The 23,160-nt window shown below is 43.7% G+C and overlaps 1 protein-coding gene across 7 annotated transcripts in view; it reads right to left on the bottom strand.

Annotated features, from left to right (window-relative positions):
* TBC1D30 (TBC1 domain family member 30) overlaps positions 1–23,160 on the bottom strand; it is a 104,085-nt gene that overhangs the window by 43,912 nt on the left and 37,013 nt on the right. For 4 of the 7 annotated variants that reach the window (XM_050923444.1, XM_050923455.1, XM_050923466.1 and 1 more), the window contains exons 3-4: positions 2,131–2,192; positions 1,620–1,685 (exon numbers count right to left, since the gene is read on the bottom strand). In XM_050923444.1, the coding sequence (XP_050779401.1) occupies positions 1,620–1,685; positions 2,131–2,192 (128 nt within the window). Of the gene's footprint in view, positions 1–1,619; positions 1,686–2,130; positions 2,193–9,450; positions 9,472–9,692; positions 10,100–10,186; positions 10,250–23,160 lie in introns of those variants that run through there. The other 3 variants (XM_050923477.1, XM_050923486.1, XM_050923496.1) reach the window with 2 other exon arrangements.

Below are 23,160 nucleotides of genomic sequence, written 5' to 3'. Positions count from 1 at the left end.
GCAGAGCTTCACAGAACAAGGGAGGGAGCAACAGCAGACTAGTTATTAGGGGGAGCAGGGAGAAAGACTTCATAATAGGGAAGAAAATGGCAGCTGAAAGACTCCAATGTGATGCAAATGGATTACTTATTAAAAGAATTAGGGGGGAATGATACCCCTATGATTGTTTATTTTATTCTCTCTTAATCTGAAAGAGGAAATGGTTTGGGTTGGAGCAACAGGTCGTGCAGGACTATAGGCCCACGTGAGACCTAGGTGGGCTATGGTTTTAAACTGAGTTAGGATATTAGCAGGAGCAATAGGCCCAAAGCCTGTGACCAAAAAGAATGAGATCATGAGAAAGAAGAGTTGTTGTGTTAAACCTGTAGTGACTCTGTGAAATACCAGTCTTAAGTAAGATAAAGTTTGGGTTGAAATAATAGAAATAAAACACAGTTAACTGGGCATGTGCAGTAAATAACTGTAAATAACAGTAAACAACATGTGCAGTAAATAATTGGCTGTATGAGAAACTACTTCATACAGCGGCCTTAGCTAAGGTGCGATAATTCGCAGTGACATCACTTGTTTGTTAAAGGGTATAAAAAAGTAAACTCTTAAAGGGTTCATTGCTAATACCTGCCTGACCACATTGGGAGTCAATCAATATGGGTCTAAGCATCCTTAGCCCATCTGTAAGTAATTTTGATCACATGCCTATAAATATTTTGTTACTGTTTGGCTGGAGTAAATTGCTATTATTTAGGCTTTGTAGGCATGTTTAGAGTAATTGTTTGCTCTTTGGATTTACTAAAGGAATTTATGGTTAAATTAGTGTCATGGTAATACCCAGCATAAATAATAATAATTCCAACAGGGAGTAAGAAAGGAAAAGGAGAACGATCCCAACACACAAAAGTTATATTAAACCATGTACATATATTACGTGTTTTAATCCTTCTCTAGGGTTGCTTGGATGAAACTGAGGCCACAATATGTCCCACATTTAGTCCGTACAAAAGACTATTTTAAATCTTGGGGATATGGCTTCAAATCTTATTTAAGGAAGCATTAAGGTGGATTTAGTGATGTCAGTGTAATTCGCAGTGGGTACATTTCTACAGCACTAACCCAGTGCTGTTTCACATTAATAGCAGTCTCTAATGAACATCATTCCTTACCCTCAGCTCCCCTATTATTCCAGCACTCTGCCTTTCCCTAACCAAATGTTTATATGGGAATTCTTGTCAGCACTATGCCTTGGTGACAGCAGTTATCACCTTCAACTTCATAAATGTAAAGGCTTGTCTTCCCTGGAGATTTGCCCTGATTTCAGGCATTAATGTTCAGCTATTGGGAAAGATTCATCAGTGCAAACTCTTGGTGTAGACGGAGTAAAGTGGTAAAAGCCAAAATCTGTGCTAGTACAGCTTACCTGAGTTTCAAGAATGAGCAACACCACTAGTGTAAACAGCAGCTTTGCCTGTCTGTGCAACGTGCAGCTCCACAAGTGGCTGTCCTTGATAGGTTTGAACCAGCAAAAATCCCCAGTGCATACAAAGCTTAAGACTCTCAAATTCATACAATCTCTAAATCACATGTGACTGCAATTATCTTGTGATGTGTACAGATATACCTACCTTCCTCCTCCACTCCTTTGGTATTCCTGTTGGCAGTCGGGCCACTGCTTTGAGAGCATCATACCACTAAAAGCAAAAACATCCAGCACAGAAAATATATGGAAATAGTTTAATTCAGAAATATGTGAATATGTGCAATACTGCAGGTAAGAAACATTCATTTTATTTCCCATGTTTAAGAAATTAAATGCTTAGCCATAAAATGGACCAGTGCCTAGTGTTAATACATAAACCCTAATTAAAGGCAAAATATAATCTTATAAGACTAATAATTTATATATATATAACAAAAAATAAGACTCTAACATTATGAAAATTCTGAGATGTCAGGAAAAACAAAAGGAATTGCATTACAATTTCCAAAATGTTAGTTGGAACAAATCTTTATGTAGTGGCAACTAATATACTCACATTAAGATAAAAACAAAACAATGCACATTTCAAGTAACACAAGTAGAGTGAAAAGGAAATTTCAGTCTTTTAAAAACAAGTGAAAAATAAATGAAGTTACCTGCTGAAAACCATTTTGACCTAAAGATGGTTCAAGAGTGAACTTCAACTTTGTATCAACCCCTAGAGACAATAGTAAAACAAAAGAGAAAAAAGACAAAACCAAAATCATGATCACTATTTAGAAAAGGAAAAAAATTAAATCAAGTCAAAAGAAAATACAGAACTCTGGGTATGTCTACATCTACAATTTTGCAGCGCTGGTTGTTACAGCTGTATTAGTACAGCTGTATAGGGCCAGCGCTGCAGAGTGGCCACACTTACAGCAACCAGTGCTGCAAGTGGTGTTAGATGTGGCCACACTGCAGCGCTGTTGGGCGGCTTGCAGGGGGGTTCGGGGAACGCGAGAGCACACCGCGGGGAAGGAGACCTGCTTCCCCGCGGTGTGCTCTCGCGTTCCCCGAACCCCCCCGCAAGCAGGTCTCCTTCCCCGCGGTTTGCTCCGGTGTTCCCCGAACCCCCCCGCAGGCAGGTCTCCTTCCCCGCGGTGTGCTCTCGCGTTCCCCGAACCCCCCCGCAAGCAGGTCTCCTTCCCCGCGGTGTGCTCTCGCGTTCCCCGAACCCCCCCGCAAGCAGGTCTCCTTCCCCGCAGTTTGCAGGGGGGTTCGGGGAACGCGAGAGCACACCGCGGGAAAGGAGACCTGCTTGCGGGGGGGTTCGGGGAACGCGAGAGCACACCGCGGGGAAGGAGATCTGCTTCCCCGCGGTTTGCTCTCGCGTTCCCCGAACCCCCCTGCAAACCGCGGGGAAGGAGACCTGCTTGATTACCAGAGAGGCTTCCTCAGGTATGCTGGGATACCTGCTTATTCCACGGAGGTCAAGAAAAACGCTGGTGAGTGTCTACACCTGATGACTCACCAGCGCTGGATCCTCTACACCCGAGGTTCGACCGGGTGTACGGCCAGCGCTGCAAACAGGGAGTTGCAGCGCTGGTAATGCCCTGCAGATGTGTACACCTCCTAAGTTGCAGCGCTGTAACCCCCTCAACAGCGCTGCAACTTTGTGGTGTAGACAAGGCCTCTAAATTGAACTACTGTATGTAATTCTGAATGACTGCATTCTATTCTTGTTTCCATCAATTCCTGTTTTCAAAGTAAACTGAAGGTGTATGTTAAAAAGTATACATATAACGCTTTAAAAATTGAGTAATCCCCTGTTCAGTATATTACTGTGGTTCAGCATAACATATTTTGCTAAGAACACTGCAAACTGAGGGATCTCCTACATTGGCATGGTACATTGTATGCACATTGTGAGAAAGTCAGAGCTCTTTACCTTCTGTCTCTTCTCCAGTGGACTTTTCCATTACCACAGGTTTTATAATAAATAACATGTTGTAACAGAATGTTATATAAATAAAACAAAAACTTGTTGCATTGGAAAAGTCCACCAGAGAAGACAGGGAAGGTAAAGAGTTCTGACTTTGTACACTGTGCATATATTGTGAAAATGTCCACGTAGGAATTCCTCGGTATACAGTGAGCTGCATGACCCTTAACAAAAGTATCTTATGCTAAACCACAGTAATATACTGAACAAGGGATCATTCCATTTTTAAAGCATGATATCCATCTATAAAAATATAAAATACCTTTTCTTTCCATGTGCTTCGATTTATGGATACTAAAATACTAGATGCTCATTTTTATTTTGTTACATTAATAAAATCAGTATATTGCTCAGTATGTAATATTTAATATCTTATTTATCCATATTCTGGATAAGTTTGGCTAGTACTCCCATTTAAACTTAAGAGTTTCTTCTGGCTATAAAAGCAATTAATGTTAATTAATCTTTTTAATATAGATGTCACATTTTTCAAATGCAAACTCAGGTATGAAACTAGGATCTCAGGCTTGGCCTGTAATAGATTCTGGTTATGGCATCTGGATATACCATAATACATATAATCTGATTTATGTCATGCATGTTAGATTAAATTAGTCCTCTATCATTCAGAATGTCGCTGTCCAAAACCAAGGTGCTGAAGAGTCCAATATTTCATTCTTCACATTCTCTTGGACTAACTGTTATCAAAGGAATGCATACAAAAGAATAAAGCCCTTCTTAAAGACATTTTTCCAGTAATATTTGATTAATGGTATCATGTGTGCTCTGTATTTAAAATGTTTCCATATGAAGGTGGTCTTTCCTAAGATACAGATTCATGAATCAACACTTTGTATATAATTTTTATATCAATGTAAAGAGTTCAGTGCTGCAAGCTGCCAAATGCCTTAAATGTACGGTAATTCATCAGAAACGCGCCACATTTTACTGGATTAGGCCTTGTGTGTTTGGAAAACGATGTAGTGTCATTTGCTAATGCTTGGCAGTTAAGCTTTGACAGTATTTCCATATGAAACTGATTATGAAGTGTTTAGAACATGACTGGAGGGGGTGAGGAAGAGGTGGTATACAAAGGTTTAGACTGAAAGCAAAGTTTAAAAAAAGGCAAACAATTCTCTACCCTAGATTTTTAAAACTGTATCAGGGAATTTACCATTTGGATACTTTTATCTGCACCGTTCAGCTAATAACAGCCTTACTGGGTTTGGGGATAATAAAGCATTTGTCTATATGAATATTTTCAATATTTTTTAAAAAGGAGACTTTTTGAACATTTTGGCACTTACACCTGGCAATAATTACTTATTAGGATTCACCTCTCACCCCCCAGCACGCAAAAGGAGCCAGATCACATTTGCTGCAAACATGAGTCAGTACAACAAAACCAGGTCTCATCCGTAAACTGTCTGTTACTGACTGCAGGACACAATAAGGACATGCAGCAATTTATGTAAATTCAGGCCAATAGCTAGCAGTAACTTTTGTTAAAGTGTAACTCCAGATGACACTTTAAGGTAACATGTTCTGGTATCAGCAAAAGTTAGATGGAAGCAATAGCCCTCCAGAATATTCATGCACTTCCCCCCAACTTAGTAATCAAATACAGAGAGCATTCCAGCTTTCCAGAGCTTAAAGACCCGCCTAATACCAAGGCCTCTGTATTCCTGCAATTTACACAAGAAAAATACCACTAGCAAAGTCAGCCAGCAGTAGTGAAGGGTGTGTCTGGACAAATACAATCTTGAAAACAGGCAGAATGTTATCCACCTGGTGTTTGAACCTCAAGATCGAAGACCCCAGACATGGCAGCAGACACAGTGGAGACTTGTTCTGAATAAATGAGATCTAAGGACTACCAGATTTCAACTCACAAATGAATTCTAGATGATGGCATTGAATTAACAAAGGTGTGATGTCACTAGGCAGAAAAGACAGAGAGCTGTATGCAGATTGCCCAGGGAGATACACTGAAATGGCCATCCTGAGTTAGACCAATTGACTGGGCATCTCTCTAAGATTAATTAATGACTCCTTACCATATTGTTTTGCCTTACATAAAAGAGCCACAGATCAAAATTTGGAGGCACAGAGGAGGCATCATCTCTAAGGTGAGTGCAAGAATGAGGCCTACCAGGAACCATAGCAATCCGCTCACTAATCCATAGCACGCCAAAAATTGCTGTAGAGAAGCCATTTGACATAGGAGAATCTCCCCTTCCCCACTCCCCATTAAGTTAGTCAACCAGAGGAAAGCTGCCGCCACATGTTCTAACAGTGGATTACTACTGGAATGATATCCATCCTTTCAGGAGTGCCAAAACCTAGTACAGCCCTCCATTTTCTGTCTCATGAGCATCTGACACACATCAGGGTCATTGCTGAAATTGAGGAATGGGGTTTTGATTATTCCACCAAGACTTCTTACTTGGCTACCATATCTTTCTGTGCTCAAGTAGCCACGTAAGAAGTCTTGGTGGAATAATCAAAACTCCATTCCTCAATTTCAGCAATGAACTACTTCACGGAGACAGAAATATTGCACCAAAAGTTTGGGAACTCTTCAGTAGCTCCAAAGGAAGGATGCACAGGAAGGTTGTATGTTATGACCTCCATGTTCTTGGTGGCATGGATTAGTCAACTAGCCCTAACCCACCCAAACATTTCCAATCCAATCACCACAGGCTCGGACTGTACCTTCAGATCAGCTGCTGGAACCTCTTCGACTGATAGTGTCTGAAAGTGAGCAATGCTAGAATCAACGCCTAGGCTGTACCTAACCAGAAACTGATGATGTGTCCTAAACAAAGGAGGAAAAGCCCTACAGCAGCTGTGTCATAAACAGATAGCTAAGGGTTAATGTCTCTTTCACCTGAAGCACCTGACCAGAGGACCAATCAGGAAACCGGATTTTTTCAACTCTGGGTGGAGGGAAGTTTGTGTCTGAGTCTTTGTTGTCTGTCTGCCTGCTTTTCTCTCAGCTTTGAGAAGTGATTTCTGTTTTCTAATCTTCTGTTTCCAAGTTGTAAGGACAAAGAGATCAAATAGTGAGTTATATGATTTCTTTTCTTTGGTATTTACATGTCTATAGTGGCTGGAGTGCTTTGATTTGGATTCTTTTTGAATAAGGCTGTTTATTCATATTTCTTTTAAGCAATTGACCCTGTATTTGTCACCTTAATACAGAGAGACCATTTGTATGTATTTTTCTTTCTTTCTTATATAAAGCTTTCTTTTTGAGACCTGTTGGAGTTTTTCTTTTCTGGGAAACTTCAGGGAAATTGAGTCTGTACTCACCAGGGAATTGGTGGGAGAAAGAAGTCAGAGGGAGATCTGTGTGTGTTAGATTTACTAGTCTGATTTTGCATTCCCTCTGGGTGAAGAGGAAAGTGCTTTTGTTTCCAGGATTGGAATTACAGAGGGTGGACTCCCTCTGTTTAGATTCACAGAGCTTGTGTCTGTGTATCTCTCCAGGAGCACCTGGAGGGGGGAAGGGAAAAGATTTATTTCCCTTTGTTGTGAGACTCAAGGGTTTGGGTCTTGGGGTCCCCAGGGAAGGGTTTCGGGGGGACCAGAGTGCCCCAAAACACTCTAATTTTTTGGGTGGTGGCAGCAAGTACCAGGTCCAAGCTGGTAACTAAGCTTGGAGGTTTTCATGCTAACCCCCATATTTTGGACGCTAAGGTCCAAATCTGGGACTAAGTTATGACAAGCTGGGCTCTCAAAATTTAGTGATGCAAACTTCAGTCTAATTGTTGGTTCAAAAACAAAAAAGCCATGCAGTTTTGTCCCACAACTTGTTTTATAAAACTTATATTCACCCATGTAAAGGGTAGTTAAAGCAGTATCCAAAGCAATCCTCTGTACAATCCACTACCCTAGCAACCACCGGGCACACCAAGACATAACGAAGTATGCAATGAAACTGGCCCCCAGAGGCTTCCCAATACATATGGATATCAGCAGATACATACAAAGCCAGAATGAGACCCCTTAAGTTTATTCAACAATGAGGCACAAAATGTTCAAATCCTCCCTGATCTCCAGGATGATGATGTGGTAGCAGGTAACCCCAGCTATGGCATCACTGTGCTTCCTGCTAGCAGCTCACTTTGGGACTACAGAAATCCCACACCACCACTTAATCCACTGCTGGATGTGAGATGGTGATGTGCTTCTGGTATCAGCTCCTCTACCCTGCCCTGGGGATGAAGGATGAGTGTCACAGCTGCAGGCAGGAATCTCTGTGCAATTTATCTATAAAGCTTGACAGTATAATGGCAGTGTCTCCAATATTAGGAGGCTACTGCATGAGCTGGAGTCAGCTGGGGGCAGGACCCACAGAGCAGTTGGGACCTTGGGGCATATTAAAAAAATATACGATGTCTGTTAAAGAACCCTATTTTTGGTAACCAGCAGCCCTAAGAAACAGGTTATCCACAAGAACTTCGTAATATAAATATATTAAGCAACCACTTCTCCAACATAACCAGAGACCACCCAGAATTGCTCTCAAATACAGAAGAAATCTTGCTTAAGTTATCAGCTTACTCACTTTGCACTTGAGTTCTCATAAGGCACATTGTATATACACAATGGGAAACTGCACTTTGCAAAGTATGGTGTATTGCTTTAAATTTGAATACTCATTTATGAGACATTAGTTAAAAATAATTATGTTACAGTTTTACTTCATGTTCATGATAACCCACAGACAAATTAATGTCTCAGCTACAAATGATTGTTTATACATTAAACATCTATTATTAAGTATATGTATTTTGAGTATTTTATAATAATAAAATTATTTAAATATTTATATTTTCAGTGTTTTATAAACAAAACAAAATTTTGGAATCAAATAACTGAGTCCACTTGGCTTTCTAGTAAGCTGCAGATCCACCTTTGTTAAAGGCCACCTTCTTAAAAAACCTCATTTTGCTGGTCCCCTGAGCAGCCACTTAATAAAGGTTTCACTCTATTTGAAAGGGAATTAGTTTCTAAGAAAAAAAACAGAGATGCAAAGTTGATGATTGCCCCTTTAAGAAAACAGTCTTCTTTGTGCATTTAGGCAATATACTTCTTCAAAAAGCAGATAGGCCAAGGGAATTTCCCCAGGTCAAGTGCTCCCAGTAATGGTGGGGAAATGTGGAGAGCAGGGCTCTGAGAGCATGGCTGAGTAGTACAGAAAGTGGAAGGGAGGGAGGGAGAAGATGAGATTGCTCAGCTGCAGGGAGCTCTGCCGTGCAGATGAGGATGAGTGATGCAAAAAGACCCACCCAGCTACAGTGTGGCTGAACTGCTTTCACAAAGAGGGATGGGGTAGCAAAGCCGTGCAACGCAAAGAAGAAAGAGGAGGCTAGGGGGAGGGAGAGCAGGCACAAGCCAGATGGGCGAAGAGCAAGGGCAGGGCAGCTGGGCCAAGAACCATTCCGAGAAGGTCGGGAAATGAGCGAGCAGAACTGCGGGTGGCATGGCCCACTGGGCCCGTCACGCAGGGGTGGCAAAGTGCCCTCAGCCATTCCCCCCCGAGCTGAGGACTCTCATTCGGCGGCAAAGCGCTGCCAGTGCGGGCAGGACCCGGCCTGGCCTCACCCCCGCCCGCCCCGCAGAGCGGCCTCAGCAGGACACGGCGATTCGCTGGCGCGTCCCAGGCCGGCCGGACCGACCCGCAGCAGGGCAGGAGCTGCGTGGCCGCTGCCCAGGGCCCGCGCCCGGGAGCTTTACACGGAGTGGGCGGGGAAGGGACCGTCCCCTGTCGGCAGCCCGACGCAAGCGGCACGAGGAGGATTTTAATGCAGACGCCGAGTGCAACCGCTGCATCACGGCAAGGGGCCGCGCCGCCTCTCCCGGCACAGCCCTGCAGAGGCTGCGGCTGACAGGGAGCGGCCATTTGCCTTGGGCACGTCCTTGGCAGACACGCCCGAGGCACCCCCGGTCCCACATCCCCCCCAGGCCCGCGAGCGGCGCCTACCCGGGGATTTCATCTCCGTCCTGCTCCCCGGCCGGGAGACGCGCGTGTCCGTGACGGGCAGCGGCCGCCCGCGCTCCTCTCCGCCGCCCCACACCGCTCCCCGGCCGGGGTAAGCCTGGCTAAGAGCATTAGCCGAGCAGCCGCCGCACAGAAGCGCCACTTTCAAACCCAAGCCCAGGGGCCCGCGGAGCAAAAGGAGCCCGCCGAGGTCCTTCCCCCGCCCCGGCCCACGCCCACGCTACCTGGCTCCAAGGTGCAGAGCAGGCGGGGAGCCGTCCTGGAAATACAGCTCCTCTTCTTTAACACATTGCTCAGGATGGTGCCCACGCCGCCGCCTGTGTTTTGCCTCTTTAAGCATCTTCCCCCACGTCTCAGGGAGCCCGTCAGCTTGTCCTGTCTCATGGGTGCCCACGGGGCTGAGACGAACCATCCACGCTGTGCCAGCAGCGGCCTCTCCCCGGCAGGCGCAGCCCGGCTCCCCCCGTGACGCAAATTCAGCTGGAGTTCTGCGCTATTCCCCGCTTTGCAAGGCTTTCCTTTGGGGCCGAAATCTCTCCCAACCAAGGCATTAGGGCAGCAGGCGGGCCGGTCTGCGAGGCACTACACGGAGCCAGGGTGCAGGGCAGAAGCTCTCTTTGCTGGAGGACATCTGCAGTGCAGAGACAGCCCAGTCGAGGTGCCGAAGAGAAGAAGGGGGAAGCGAAGCCCGCCCACAATCCCTCCCAGCATCACTTACTGAAAACCCAGCGGAATTCCCTCCGCCTCCTCCGGCACCACCTGGGAACAAGCAGGCAGCAATCTAAAGGAAACAGGAGCTTGGTTTAAAAACAACATGGATCTCAAGAGTAACTGGATTGCAGCATCTATCAAAGAGCTTATCACAGCAACACAGGAAGGGTTGGGAGGAGCAGCACCACTAAACACTTGGGTACATTGGTGTGCTATGCATACAGCACTTTAATAGTGCAGGAAGGCAGCTGCTACTGTCTCTGCTTTGTAAACAGATAAGCCAGCACAAGCTATAATGACATGTCTAAGAATCTATATGCCTATTCTTTTTCAACAATGGTCAAGACTGATATTTCTGCAAAGGATTAATAGCAGTTACACTCTTACAAGCCCAGCTTAGAATGTTTTAAAATCACTCTCAGCATTAAATTCCAACCTAAATTCATAGAAACACATATGGTATGTGCTGTATCATCACCCACTGATGACAGCCCTCCTGAGAAAGAGGCTTATATGTGCTGCAATCCCCTGACACAATGAGAGGAAGGATGCTACAGCTTACTCCTTTCACCAAGTACTCCAGTCCAATCCTGGAGATAGGGAGCCTGCCCAGAATGTCAGCTTGAAAAGGTTCAGCTCCATTTCTTTGCCTTTCTATGTTTAACACAATTATTTTGTTTCAGGAGAAGATCTTTATAATATCAACCTCCATGTATCTGAATTGGAACAAAGTTTACTACTACAGTGATACATCATATGCTAAATTCAAAAACTGTACTCTATCCTGTAAGCGTTGTTAAAATTTAAATTTGAAAATTTAGCTATTTCCAACAACATTTTAAGAGGGCTTGTTATACACATAAGGAGTAACTCCACAGAATTTCACTTCAAACCAGATTTTAATATAATGGATAGGGAAAAAGCACTTCAAATGGGTAGTTTTTACAATTCTTGCTGTTCTATTATTCAGTGAAAGGTTAACGGATTTATGTCAGTTTAATGCATGAATCTCAAAAATTGAGTTACAAGTCATTCCAGATACTAACACCTGCTTCAGATTGCACCTGCCAATTTTTGTTGTTTAAAAACTTAAGTTTGCTATTTTTTAAAATACATTTTTATCTCCCTTGTTTCTTTGTGAAAGACATACAAATAACAGGCAAACTGACACAGTTAAACACACAGGTGAGTGAGGTAATATCTTGTATTGGACCAACTTCTGTTGGTGAGAGTGGATAAGCTTTTGAGTATACATAAAGGTCTTCTTCAGTTCTTCCCAGACCTGAAGAGCTCTGTGTAAGCTCCAAATCTAGTCTCCCTCACCAGCAGAAGTTAGTCCAATGAAAGATATTACCTCACCCACTTTGTTTCTCTAATATCTACTCCTGGGGGAATTCTGTGCCAAAAAACATAAAAATTCTGCAGATATTCTACGTTATAAAATTCTGCATATTTTATTTGTCAATATAACACAATAAAATCCCTCTGGTTTCACTTATTTTGGTAATTTATTTAAATTGCAGTACAATGGATGGAGAATGGGAGTAGGGAGCATTGGAGGAAATTCCCAATCCCCCTCACCTAACAGTAATATAACGAGGTTTGACCATCTATTTCTAGTTATTAATGAACAAATATATGCAGCCATATGCTCAGTGTTACATTATAGGTAAGGCTGTGAGTTTGCCAGTGGGAGCTGTGAAGCCAGCGCTCTGGGCGGAGACTGCACGCAGAGCTGCCTGGCCACATCTCTGCCTCGCAGCTGAGTGAGGAGGATGTCACTGCTTATGGGGAGCCCCATAGTAAGTGCCTCCCAGAGCCGCCTCACCCCGTCCTGTTCCCCAACCCCTTGTCCCCTCCCACAACCAAACTCTGCTGCTGCTGCTGCTGAATGGGGGAGGAAGATGCAGAGACAGGTAGGAACCCTGCCAGCCCTGCCAACCGCTCCCTCCCCCTGCCCGCAGCACCAGCGGGGGTCCTGGGACAGACACTGCCCCCGCAGCACCCACTTGCCCCCAGGTAGCCCCGCTCCACATTTTAGTCATAGATATTTTTAGTAAAAGTCATGGACAGGTCACAGTCTGTGAATTTTTGTTTACTGCCCATGACCTGTCTGTGACTTTTACTAAAGATACCCATGACTAAAACATAGCGTTAATTATAGACAACTGAAGAGCAAGTGAGGGATGGAGAATCAAACTCACAATTTATACTGGCTACTGACCATCTCCAGAAAGGTCAGTAGCAAACAGTTTATGGAGCACAGTCTGATAGGAAATTATTTCAGTCCAAAAATTTAGACCAGTTCTAATTACTAAAGCACCATAAGAATTTATAAGGCCATACTGTCCTTTACACCACTCTGGTAATGTAAAGGAGCCTTAAACTTTTACACCTGTTTTAGACTCCTGAGCTCTTTACCTTCTGTCTCTTCTCCAGTGGACTTTTCCATTACCACAGGTTTTATAATAAATAACATGTTGTAACGGAATGTTATATAAATAAAACAAAAACTTGTTGCATTGGAATTCACAAAGAAAATTGGAACAATTCACTAAGCAGGCAGGCTGCTACATTCTGCTCTGCCTGAGAGGACAGTGCCTGTCCCACGCCTACCTCCTCAGAAACACCCTGAAGCCCTGCTCCTCCATGCCAAGGATGCTGAACAACGAATGAGAGGGACAGAGTTTCTCTCTCCTTACCCACACCCACATTTAAACATCTGATGAAAATACCTACACACAGAGAAAATATCTGATATTAGGAGTTCTTAAATCTAGTGGCCAAAGGCATAGCAAGATCCAGTGTCTGGAAGTTGAAGTTAGAAAAATTCAAATTGGAAATAAGATGGAACTTTTTAATATGGGGGCAATTAACCATTGGAACCAAGGAAATTGGTAAATTCATATAATTTTACACAGAGATTGGATAGCTCTTTCTCAAAAGATGTACAGACAGGTATTGGGCTTGACAGCATTCACTTACACGATAGGGAAGAATAAATTTTCTATTATTTATATTATAGTGGCATCTAAAAGCTCCAACCAAGATCAAGGCCTCATTGTGCTAGGCACTGTACAAACACAGTGAGAGAGAGCATCTGCTCTGAGGAGATTACATCTAAATAGTCAAGACAAACAGAATGTGGGAGAGAAAACACTGAAGAATTACTGGATGAAATTCCATGGCCCACGTTATGCCTGAGGTCAAACTAAAGAATAATGGTAGTCCTTTCACACCTTAAAAATCTATGAACATTTAATTGCTGAGCACTGGCTAAAAGCAGCAAATGAGATTTATGCTGATTCCCTCTTAATTAAGTAGCAGTAACTATTTGTTTCCTGGGAGATGCCATTATAAAGCAGCTGTCACAAGCAGCGCTTACTGTAATAATATTTTACATTTCTATAGCACCTTTCATCCCAAAGCATTTTACAAATTCTATACATACAGCATCACTCAACTGCACTTGCCTCTGGGAGAAGAACAGACAATGGACACACAGCATGGTGTACAACAGTGGAGGGAGGAGAAATTCTGTACAACACCAGGGCAAACTCTGCTTGTACAAAATACACCATAGGCCCTTTGGTGTGCACAGAGAATGGAAAGAATTTGAACGTGAAATCATAGGCCCTCTGAAGTCATTGGCAAAACTCACAGAGATTTCAACAGGGCCAAGGTTTCACCCTAGTTTTCGTGGTTTTGTCTGAGAACTCTACATAACAGATTGAATGGAACTCAGAAGAAAGAAGGGGTAGGCCAATCTGAGGCTGCCAGGAGACAAACTATTTGAAATGTGATATTTAAACCATCCTCTTGATTGGATCATAAAATGTTTACCATACAGAGATCTATAGATACTTCTGCCAAATATGTCTCTTTCCCAGAACCCTGTCTTCTTCTCAACTCTAAAAGCCTCCCTCCCTCTCACCTGTCCATGCTCTGTGGAAGACAGGAAGCTAGGATACAAGGAACAATGTTTGCTCTCCCCTGTGTAGTCGTATTTCTTCCTCATACAAGCTGTAGGGGCACCTGATAATACTTTAATTAGTATTGATACCATGTCTTAAAACTGTAATCTTCTTATTTCCCCTATGAGGGTAGATATCTCCATTGTACAAATGTCAGGACTCTTGTATTGAACCCATGTCTGCAGATGAGGCTAGAGACACAGCCAATGTGCCATGGCGATGAGCTGAACCCCCACCCCGACCAATAGCCTTAGTGCTAAAGGCCTACAGGAGCCACACCCCAAACCCCTGATTAGATGGGCAGTCAGCACTCTCACTGGGTAACTGGACTGTATCAAGGCCCCAACAGGAAGCAGAAGCTGAGTAATAGACCAGTGCTTACTCCCCAGACTGCCTTGCCAAGCTGCTTCACCTGACTCTGCCTTGTTAATTGCTGCCTCATCCGACCCAGTCCCTTGGAGTGGATCTTCTAGCTATGGACCCCTGCGAGAACTCTGACCATTGCCCCAGACTGCCCCGATACAGACTGACCTGCTAGCTACCTGACCATCTGCACACACTTGACTACTGCTCTGGACTGCCCCTTAGCCACCTGGCATTACAAGTAAACTGAAAGACAGGTTTAAGGATTTGCTTGAGGAAGGTCATTGTGGGCTAGCAGATTAGGACTTAGTTAATCTTGGTTCTGCCACCAAGTTACTGTGTCCTTGGAGGCCACCTGCCCTAGACAAATGCCCTGAGGGAGAATCACTGCATGTTTTCCATTGCTTCAGCATGTAGCTGTGGGCTTCTTCTTCCCCCATGGTCATGTTGTTTGACTGACTCAGGACGTGGTTCCCCTTCAGCCTGGACTTGAAATTTCGTAGCACCAGCTTGACTGCTCTTAGCTCTAGGGAGGGTTACGCTGTGGGTCCTTTCCTCTAAGTTCCAGATGCCTTGAGCTGTTTGGGTCTCCCCAAGTGTGCTCGTCAGCCCTCTAGGCTAGCATCAGTTGTGACAATCCGGGGATCTGGAAGGCATATAGGCATGCCCTCGTGGACACTGCACTGGGCTAACCACCCGTGCCAGAACTCTCACTTTATCTCTCACACATTCCAGGAAGTGGTCCCATACCTTTAAAATGAAGTCTTGAAGGTGCCTGTTGTGAGAATGAGCCTATTGAATGATCCCTATGCACAGTATTAGGAGGTTGAAGTCTCAGTGCTAGCAGTTCCAAATCAATGCAAGGAGGTTTTGAATCTTCTGGAACCTCTCTAGAGATGGATATATCCTTGCTATCAAGATGCCTGTGTTCACTTCCAAGTGAGTTATTTGGGTGGATGGAATCAAGGAGCTTTTTTTGATGTTGATAATAAAGCCATCCACCTGCAGGAGATTCAAGGTCAGGGACGTAGCTCTGCGTGTCCTTGCTGGGGTTGGAGCTCTGATTTAGATTTCATCGTGGAAGTGGTACAGGAAGATCTCCTGTGACCTGAGTCTGACTATGATTACCACCAACATCTTTGTAAAGACCTGGGGGGGGAGGGGTGTCGAAGGACAAGCCAAACGTGAACATCTGATATTGATAATGCTTCTTACTATAGGCAAACCTTAGGAATCTGAGATGGCAGGGTCTGATCAGGATGTGGAGGTATGTATCCACCAGATCCACTGATGTCGGCAAATACCCCTGGGGCAAGAATGACACTGTAAAGACTAGGGTCTCCATCCAGAACTTCATTTTCTTCATCTGCTTGTTGAGCTTTTTGAGATCTAGAATGGCTCAGATTTCCCCCTGAATGTTTCTGAACAAGAAAGAAAATGGAGTAGAACCCTGAGAATCTTTCTTCTGAGGGAACACTCTATTATGCAGATATCCAGCAGGTGAGAAATGTCATTCTGGATTAGACTATGCTTTATGGGGTCAGTTGGGAAGGGAGACTCAAAGAAAAACAGATGGGGTGGAGCCTGTAACACTAGGGAGTATCCCTAAGTCGCCACCTCCCTGAGCCACTGATCCAAAGTTGAAGCAAGCAACCCATTCCTCTGGGAAATGGGAAATCCCGCTCCCAAACTTCTGCTCCGAGTAAAAACCTGTGCAGTCTTTGTTATAAAGCAGCTTTGGGAGTGACAGGGTTGCCTTGGGACTCTTCTTCTGAGCCGTGGTACCATGGATTTCCATTGGAGATCCTGCCATCTCTTTCCTGGTATTTTGGCAAGGATGAAGGCCAAAAGAAATGCCTTTGTCTGGAGGCCAGTCTGTATGCTCTCTTAAAGGGCTGGTGTCGTGCTGGGAAAGACAGTTTAGATATTGCAACATTGTTCTCTACTATCTTACCTAGTTTCTCTCTGAAAAGCAGGGCTTCTGTGAATTTAGCAGAGCACAGCACCTGCTTTGAGTGCCAGTCCACCTTCCAGGGATGGCACCATAGGTGAAGCCTAGTCACTGAGCCAGAGCCAATGCCTTTAGCTTAGAATCTCATCATGTCCATTGAGGCATCAGCAATGAATGCTGTTGCTAGGGGAATTTTCTTTAAAATAGAGCCAAAGTTAGCATGATCTCTATCCTTGAGGGCTCTGAGGTTTTCCAGCAAGGAGAATGATGACCTCACAAAGCAAGCAGCTGCTAGGGACACCTCGAGGGAGGCTGAGGAAGCCTCAGAGCGTTCTTTGAGAGTGGCCTTAATTTTTCTCTGTGGGGTTCTTAGGATAGAACTCCCCTTCTAAGGGGATAACTATATCTTTAACCAGGGACAGTACATCAACATCAGCCTTCGGTATCTCAGCATTAAGGACTTTTAGCTCCGGAATCCTATAGAACCTGAGATCATTTCTACTAATGTGCTTGCCCTTGTCTGGCTTATCTCACTCATCCCTGATTACATCCCTGAAGGAGGACTATAGGAGAATTGTGGCTTTCAGGAGAGGATTTTCAATTTGCTCAGAAACTTACTCATGGGATTTTGTTCAGGTTGAATTGGAATAGTAGATAAAACTTTATTGCACATGGCCTCAAATTTCTCAGAGAGTGGAAAAAAACAACAGACAAACTGAGTCTTTCTCTGGTCCTGATCAGAATCAGAGCCTGACAATTCACCACCATCCGTGGAAGAGGAAGTGGAATCAGGACTTATACCTCCTAGATCTTTTATGAATTTTCTTCTCCCTTTTCACTTTCTTTGATTTTTTTTAAGTTCACTTAAAGAGTGGATGAGCTCCATTATGGCTTTGGTGAGGCCTTTTGTGGCTAGCCTTGCTGAGGGCCTGAAGTCCTCTTGCAAGATCTTCTGAGCCCTCACCTGTTGGGTCCCATTTCTTCAGGGAGAAGGGAGGGGAAATCCTTCCACAGTCATCCTGGACAAATTTGGAAGGCGCGGAGGATGCTTATGAGCCCTGCTTCTCTTCCCAGGGTGCTCAGAACACATATTAGGACTTGTGGGGGATGGATTTGTGACCCTGCAAGTCAGCTCCAAAAGCCCACTGGGGCTTACCCCCTGAGTCAGCTGCGTGGGAACCTCCTCATGTTTGGCGACTCTCTCTGCTCTGCCAAGAGACTCCTGGTCCACATTTACCATGTCAGAGTCATGCTGCTCTACTGGACAGAGGATCTCATATGACTGTAAAACTCATAACCCTTGGACCTCATAGAATTAGGGACAGAAGGCTGGATGCAGGCTGGGCACAACTCACTGTTCGTGCTGAGTCTGGTAGGACAGTCATGATGGAGCACCATTTGGATTTCATTTGGTGCTTTTTAGGCTGTGTTGCCATACCTGGAAGCCAGCAGGGAGGCATTGCAACTGAGGGTCTGGGGGGTTTAACACGTGGCTAAAAAACTGTGCTGGGGGAAAAGGGGCTAATGAAATCACTGCTCACCACTGCCCCAAATTTTGACAAAAAATGTTGACCATCAACAGATGTGAAGGTGGGAGCTGTAAAAACCACGATCCGCACATTGCCATAAATGCAGAGAAACTGAAAACAAGGAGCTGAGGGTACATGGCAAGAGCATGTGGCTCCAAAACTCTGATCTGCCTCTATAAGCTGCAAACAGAGGAGAGCAGCCTAGATGTCAAGAACTGTGGGAGACGCTGGGCTGCAAAATGCAAATATTTTTGCTGAGGGATCATTAAACAGAAGAAATCCTGAAAGAAGCCCTGTATGCAATCAAATTTTTGCTCAAAATCATGAGCATGAATATTAAGAAACATCCCTTTGTCTTGACAAATGAGATGTCTTGACCAATGTTCAGGTCGCAGAACACTACTTTAGCTAATGTCATACAGTCTTTATTAAAAATAAATAACCACATTAACAGAACAAGGAGCACCACATGTGCAAAAAAACCCCACAAAGAACCACCATTTTGATAGTTCCAATTCGTAATTATATTTAAAAAGGTATTTACACTGGGATGGGTCACAGTTATAGATCTTCAGCTCTAAAACAGAGCTCTTCTTCTATTCCTTTAATTGGATTATTTGCTTGACAGCTGGTGTAGAAATTGAATTTTACAGCTAACTTAATTAGTTCTGGACTACTGTCACAAAAACAGTGAGGCTTTAATCCCCAAACATAACAAATGAAAGCAAAACCAAATCATGTCCCCCAAAGCGTATTACAAGATCTCTCCACAGAGAGCACAACTTCAAAAGGCAGCCAGCAGTACATTTTAGACTTCTGATTAAAAAGTAACAGTCATAGCTATAGAAATGTTAGGACACCTTTGCACTTGGCTGGGAAACAAGGTAAGGAACTTGTTTAACATGCAAGTTTTCATATGTTATTTACTATTTGTACTGCAGTTGCTCCAGGGGCACCAATCAAAGATCAGCACCAAATTAGGCTAGGCACCTTCAGATACACAATCAAGAGACAATTCCTGCCCAAGAGAACTCAGTTTCTAACATGGAGCAAGATCATCCCTTTCCACAGTAAAGCAGTGAAAGGGAGGGAGCAGTAAGGAAAATTCTGCAAGAGTCCATTGGTGTGGTTTTTTAGTTACCTATCATTCCAGATAGGAGAGGGGTGCATCCCAGTGCAATAGGCTGCAGGACCCACCTACAAGCCCCAGGGATCCCCAAGAGAAATCTTGCAGGAGTGGAGAGGGATCAGCATAGAGGATCTGTACCTCTATGCTAGCCCAAAGCTCCAGGCACCCTGGTCCCAGGGGAACTCTTCTGCCTAGGGCTGCCACTAGGACCCCGAAAGGAGAAATCCAATTCCTCTCAGCCTACCTAGTCACTGCCCCCATCCCCATATGGGCCACAGACCTACAAAGCACATTCTATAGTGTTTGGAAGAGCAAGTGACTGCTATGGAAAAAGCGGAGCCCCCATCCCCCAACCTTTGCAAGAGGGGAGATCCATGGTTGGCTCTAGGGAGCACAACCTAACTATCCCCCAGCAATTTCACTAGTCAGTGTGTATAGGGCCAAAAACAGGTTAGGCCAATCCATGTTGGATGGGACGCACTATGCTAAACTGGGTTACAATAAACTGTTTTAACTTTGGGTTCTGCTGAAAGCCCCAGCTGCAAAGAAAACAGACATTATTGGCTTTTGGTGGAGGGGGACAGAAGGCAATGGGAGAAAGAAAGACAACATAAACTTACAGTCTGACTCAAAATCACTCTGGTTTGCTTTAGGGTGACTCTATTGAAACTATCAAAGTAATGACCCCAGAGCTGCACTGAGAACTTGCACTGAAATATTTACAATAGTCACAGGTGGAACGTGCTCATGGAACATTAGATTACAAATGAGTTTTACAACAACATTACAGGACAAATGCATTTTACATGTTAGAGTGGTGGTGGTTCTTGGTGAGTGGCTCTCTTAGTCTTTTGGACTGGTAACTGAAAGAAATTCCAATGCAATCTTTTCACCTCTCCATCTTTGCTATTCATTTCTGTTTCTCTCAATCGCTTCCGACTGTGTATAATGCATCTCTCTCACTTTTGGGTCAGATTCCACAATTTAATGGGATGCCAGAATAAAAATTTGTTTTCCTCTAGATTACTATGCAGTAAAATAACTTGTTCACTCATTTTTATCTTAAAAAGGTCATGATAGCAGAGGATACATTGATTCACCCTTTATCTGACTTCGCAGGATAGTAATCTAATGGATTATATACTACACATAATCAGAAATGAAAATGTGAAAGTTTCCCTGATCCTTTTTAAAAAGGGAAACTGCCACTTCAAATAATCAAACATCCTCCTCCAGTATATTAATCTTATAGTTCAGCAGTCAAATTCTGCAGGATTAGATTGGATTTGTAGACCACATTGACCATTATTCTCTTCTGTAAAATACAGCCAGCAATTATTCAGCATTGATCTGATACAAGATTTTGTGTGATCTTAAATATGCAATTTGGAGGACCTTAATTAACAGGAATAGACTGCTATACATCTAAATGTCAACATTATCTTGCTAAAGAAGATCTATTTTAGATTAACCAAGTACATTTCTAATGTGAAGGGTAATTAGATTTTTACACCATGGCTAAGAACAAATACGCACCTAATGGCTAGTGGAAACTTTCAGAGCAATAAATATATTAAACAGCTGGAAACAAAACCAAGTTGGACCAATAGACAGATTCTTGGTCTATGTATAAGAATAGCATAGGATAATAGGTATCATGATTACTCTTTTTATTCTGGCTTTAATTCCTGGGCAGATGAAACAAGACTCATGTTCTCCTTTTATAAGGCAAGTTTACTGATGTGACTATTCTGAAATCCAAATGTTGAAAATTAAATAGTTGTTAAATTTATGGTTGCTCAAAAGCTAATCAGCTACAGGTTTTACTATATTCAACCCACTGGGGTTGTCTGTACAGCACTTTGAACACGTACAGTAGTGCATAAAGTGCTAAGTATTATTACACACTCCTGTCACGTTTTTCTATACGAAAGGATATCCCTCACCACTAGCACCTAGAACTACTGCTACAGCAAAATGGAGGACTTGCAGATAATTCAGTTCTTCTTGCTTCCAGAAATGGGAGAGATGGAGATATTTGACAGTCAAAAAGACATAAAGTCAATACTGCAATTTTATTAAAAGCTACTATACTTTGCTGAAAGCTGATGCCAGATTTCTTTAAAGGGACAGTGAAAAAGCTTTAGCCTCAACAAGATATACCATTTACATCTGCCTGTGGAATCCAATACATAACCAGAGTGCTCACAGAATCCTACTTTAATCATCACAGAGAGGGAACAAAGCTCCTCAGCTACAGGTTTTGATCACTGGAAAACACAACATGCAGTTACCAGCCTCGCAACAAGAAAGATACAAATAAATAAAATAATGTGCTTGTATGGATTTTTGTTTGTAAATAAGTATTCTATAAAATGCATCTTCAAACTAAATGCAGCCTTCACATTCCTACCAAGTTGTGAATGCAACCCACAGCAAACAGTGTTCAGACATACACACTCTACTCTGCAAGTCCACTGCAGACTCAGTTAAAATGACCAATCTCAGAGTCATAATGCAACTACAGTGACCATAATATTTTAAAATCTAATGGTCACATTTTTCATCATCTCCAGAGCTTCTTTAGTAAAGTTATAAAAAGAAACTGATCTGAGTGGACTAAATTTGATATACAGTTTTCCATCACCTTGTTTTTAACGACAAATCTATCTTGCAAAGCTGCAATTCAGTAGCTGCTAGCACTTCCTGACTCTCCATAAATTAACATATTCCTTGTGCTAATTACCCCAACAACTGTTCCTTCCATTTGATCTTCAGGATCCAGGAAATCTCTCTTTCACAGAATAACTCAAACAAGCAACTTATACAAAAAAAACCTGTTACTAACCTTTCTGTCACTTGTTCTTTGAGATGTGTTGCACATGTCCATTCCAATATAGGTGTGTGTGCGTGCCCTCGTTGCTGGAATTTTTTTCCCTAGTGGTATCCATCGGTTCAGCTTCAGCACCCTCTGGTGCCACGCGCTCATAGCACCGGTATAAAGGGCCTTGCTGACCCTGCGCTCCTTCTGTTTCTTCTTACCAATAAGAGGTGAAGGAGGGCGGGTTTCGGAATGGACATGTGCAACACACCTCAAAGAATTGTTACAGAAATGTTAATAACCATTTTTTCTTCGCGTGCTTGCACATGTCCATTTCAACATAGGTGACTCCCAAGCAATTGCACAGGAGGTGGTCTCGAAGTTCAAGAACAAGCTGACTATAAGATTGCATCGCTGAAGCTGGCATGATCTCTGGCCTGCTGGCTGAGGGCATAGTGCATTGAGAATGCACCAAAGACCAGGTTACTGCCCTGCAGATGTCTTGAATAGGGACTTGCACAAGGAAAGCAGCTAAGGAGACTTGTGATCTTGTAGAATGAGCAGTCAGATTAGCTGCTTGCCAGCAAGCTTGTAACACACACAAATGCATGATGTAATCCAGAACAAAAACCTCTGGGTGGAGATAGAGAGGATATGAGCCTTCCTATCACTATGAACAGCTGGGTTGATCTGCAAAATGGCTTGATTCTTTGCATATAGCAGTGGTTCTCAAACTTTAGCAACCTGCGGATCCCCATTCTGATTTTAAAATGTTTGGGGACCTCCAAGCCACCCCGCTCAGCCCCAGGCCCTGCCCCTGCTCCAGCCCTACCCTCCTCTTCCCACCCTCTGCCCCGAGCGCACCCAGTCCCTGCTCTTCCCCCTCCCTCCCAGCTGTTCCCCAGTGTGTAGGAGGCACTGGGAGGGAGGGAGGAGGGAGAGTTGATCAGTGGGGCCTGTGGACCCTGGGGGACCGCAGACCCCAGTTTCAGAAACGCTGGTATATAGAACACCAGGCATGTCTACAATTCATAGATTCATAGATCCTAGTACTGGAAGGGACCTTGAGAGGTCATCAAGTCCAGTCCCCTGCCCTCATGGCAAGACCAAATACTGTCTACACCATCCCTGACAGACATTTATCTAACCTACTCTTAAATATCTCTAGAGATGGAGATTCCACAACCTCCCTAGGCAATTTATTCCAGTGTTTA

The sequence above is a fragment of the Gopherus flavomarginatus genome, chromosome 1 (genome assembly GCF_025201925.1).
Source record: "Gopherus flavomarginatus isolate rGopFla2 chromosome 1, rGopFla2.mat.asm, whole genome shotgun sequence".
Lineage (NCBI taxonomy): Eukaryota > Metazoa > Chordata > Testudines > Testudinidae > Gopherus > Gopherus flavomarginatus.
Note: the sequence above shows the minus strand (reverse complement) of the source record. Positions and strands in the feature narration are given on the sequence as shown.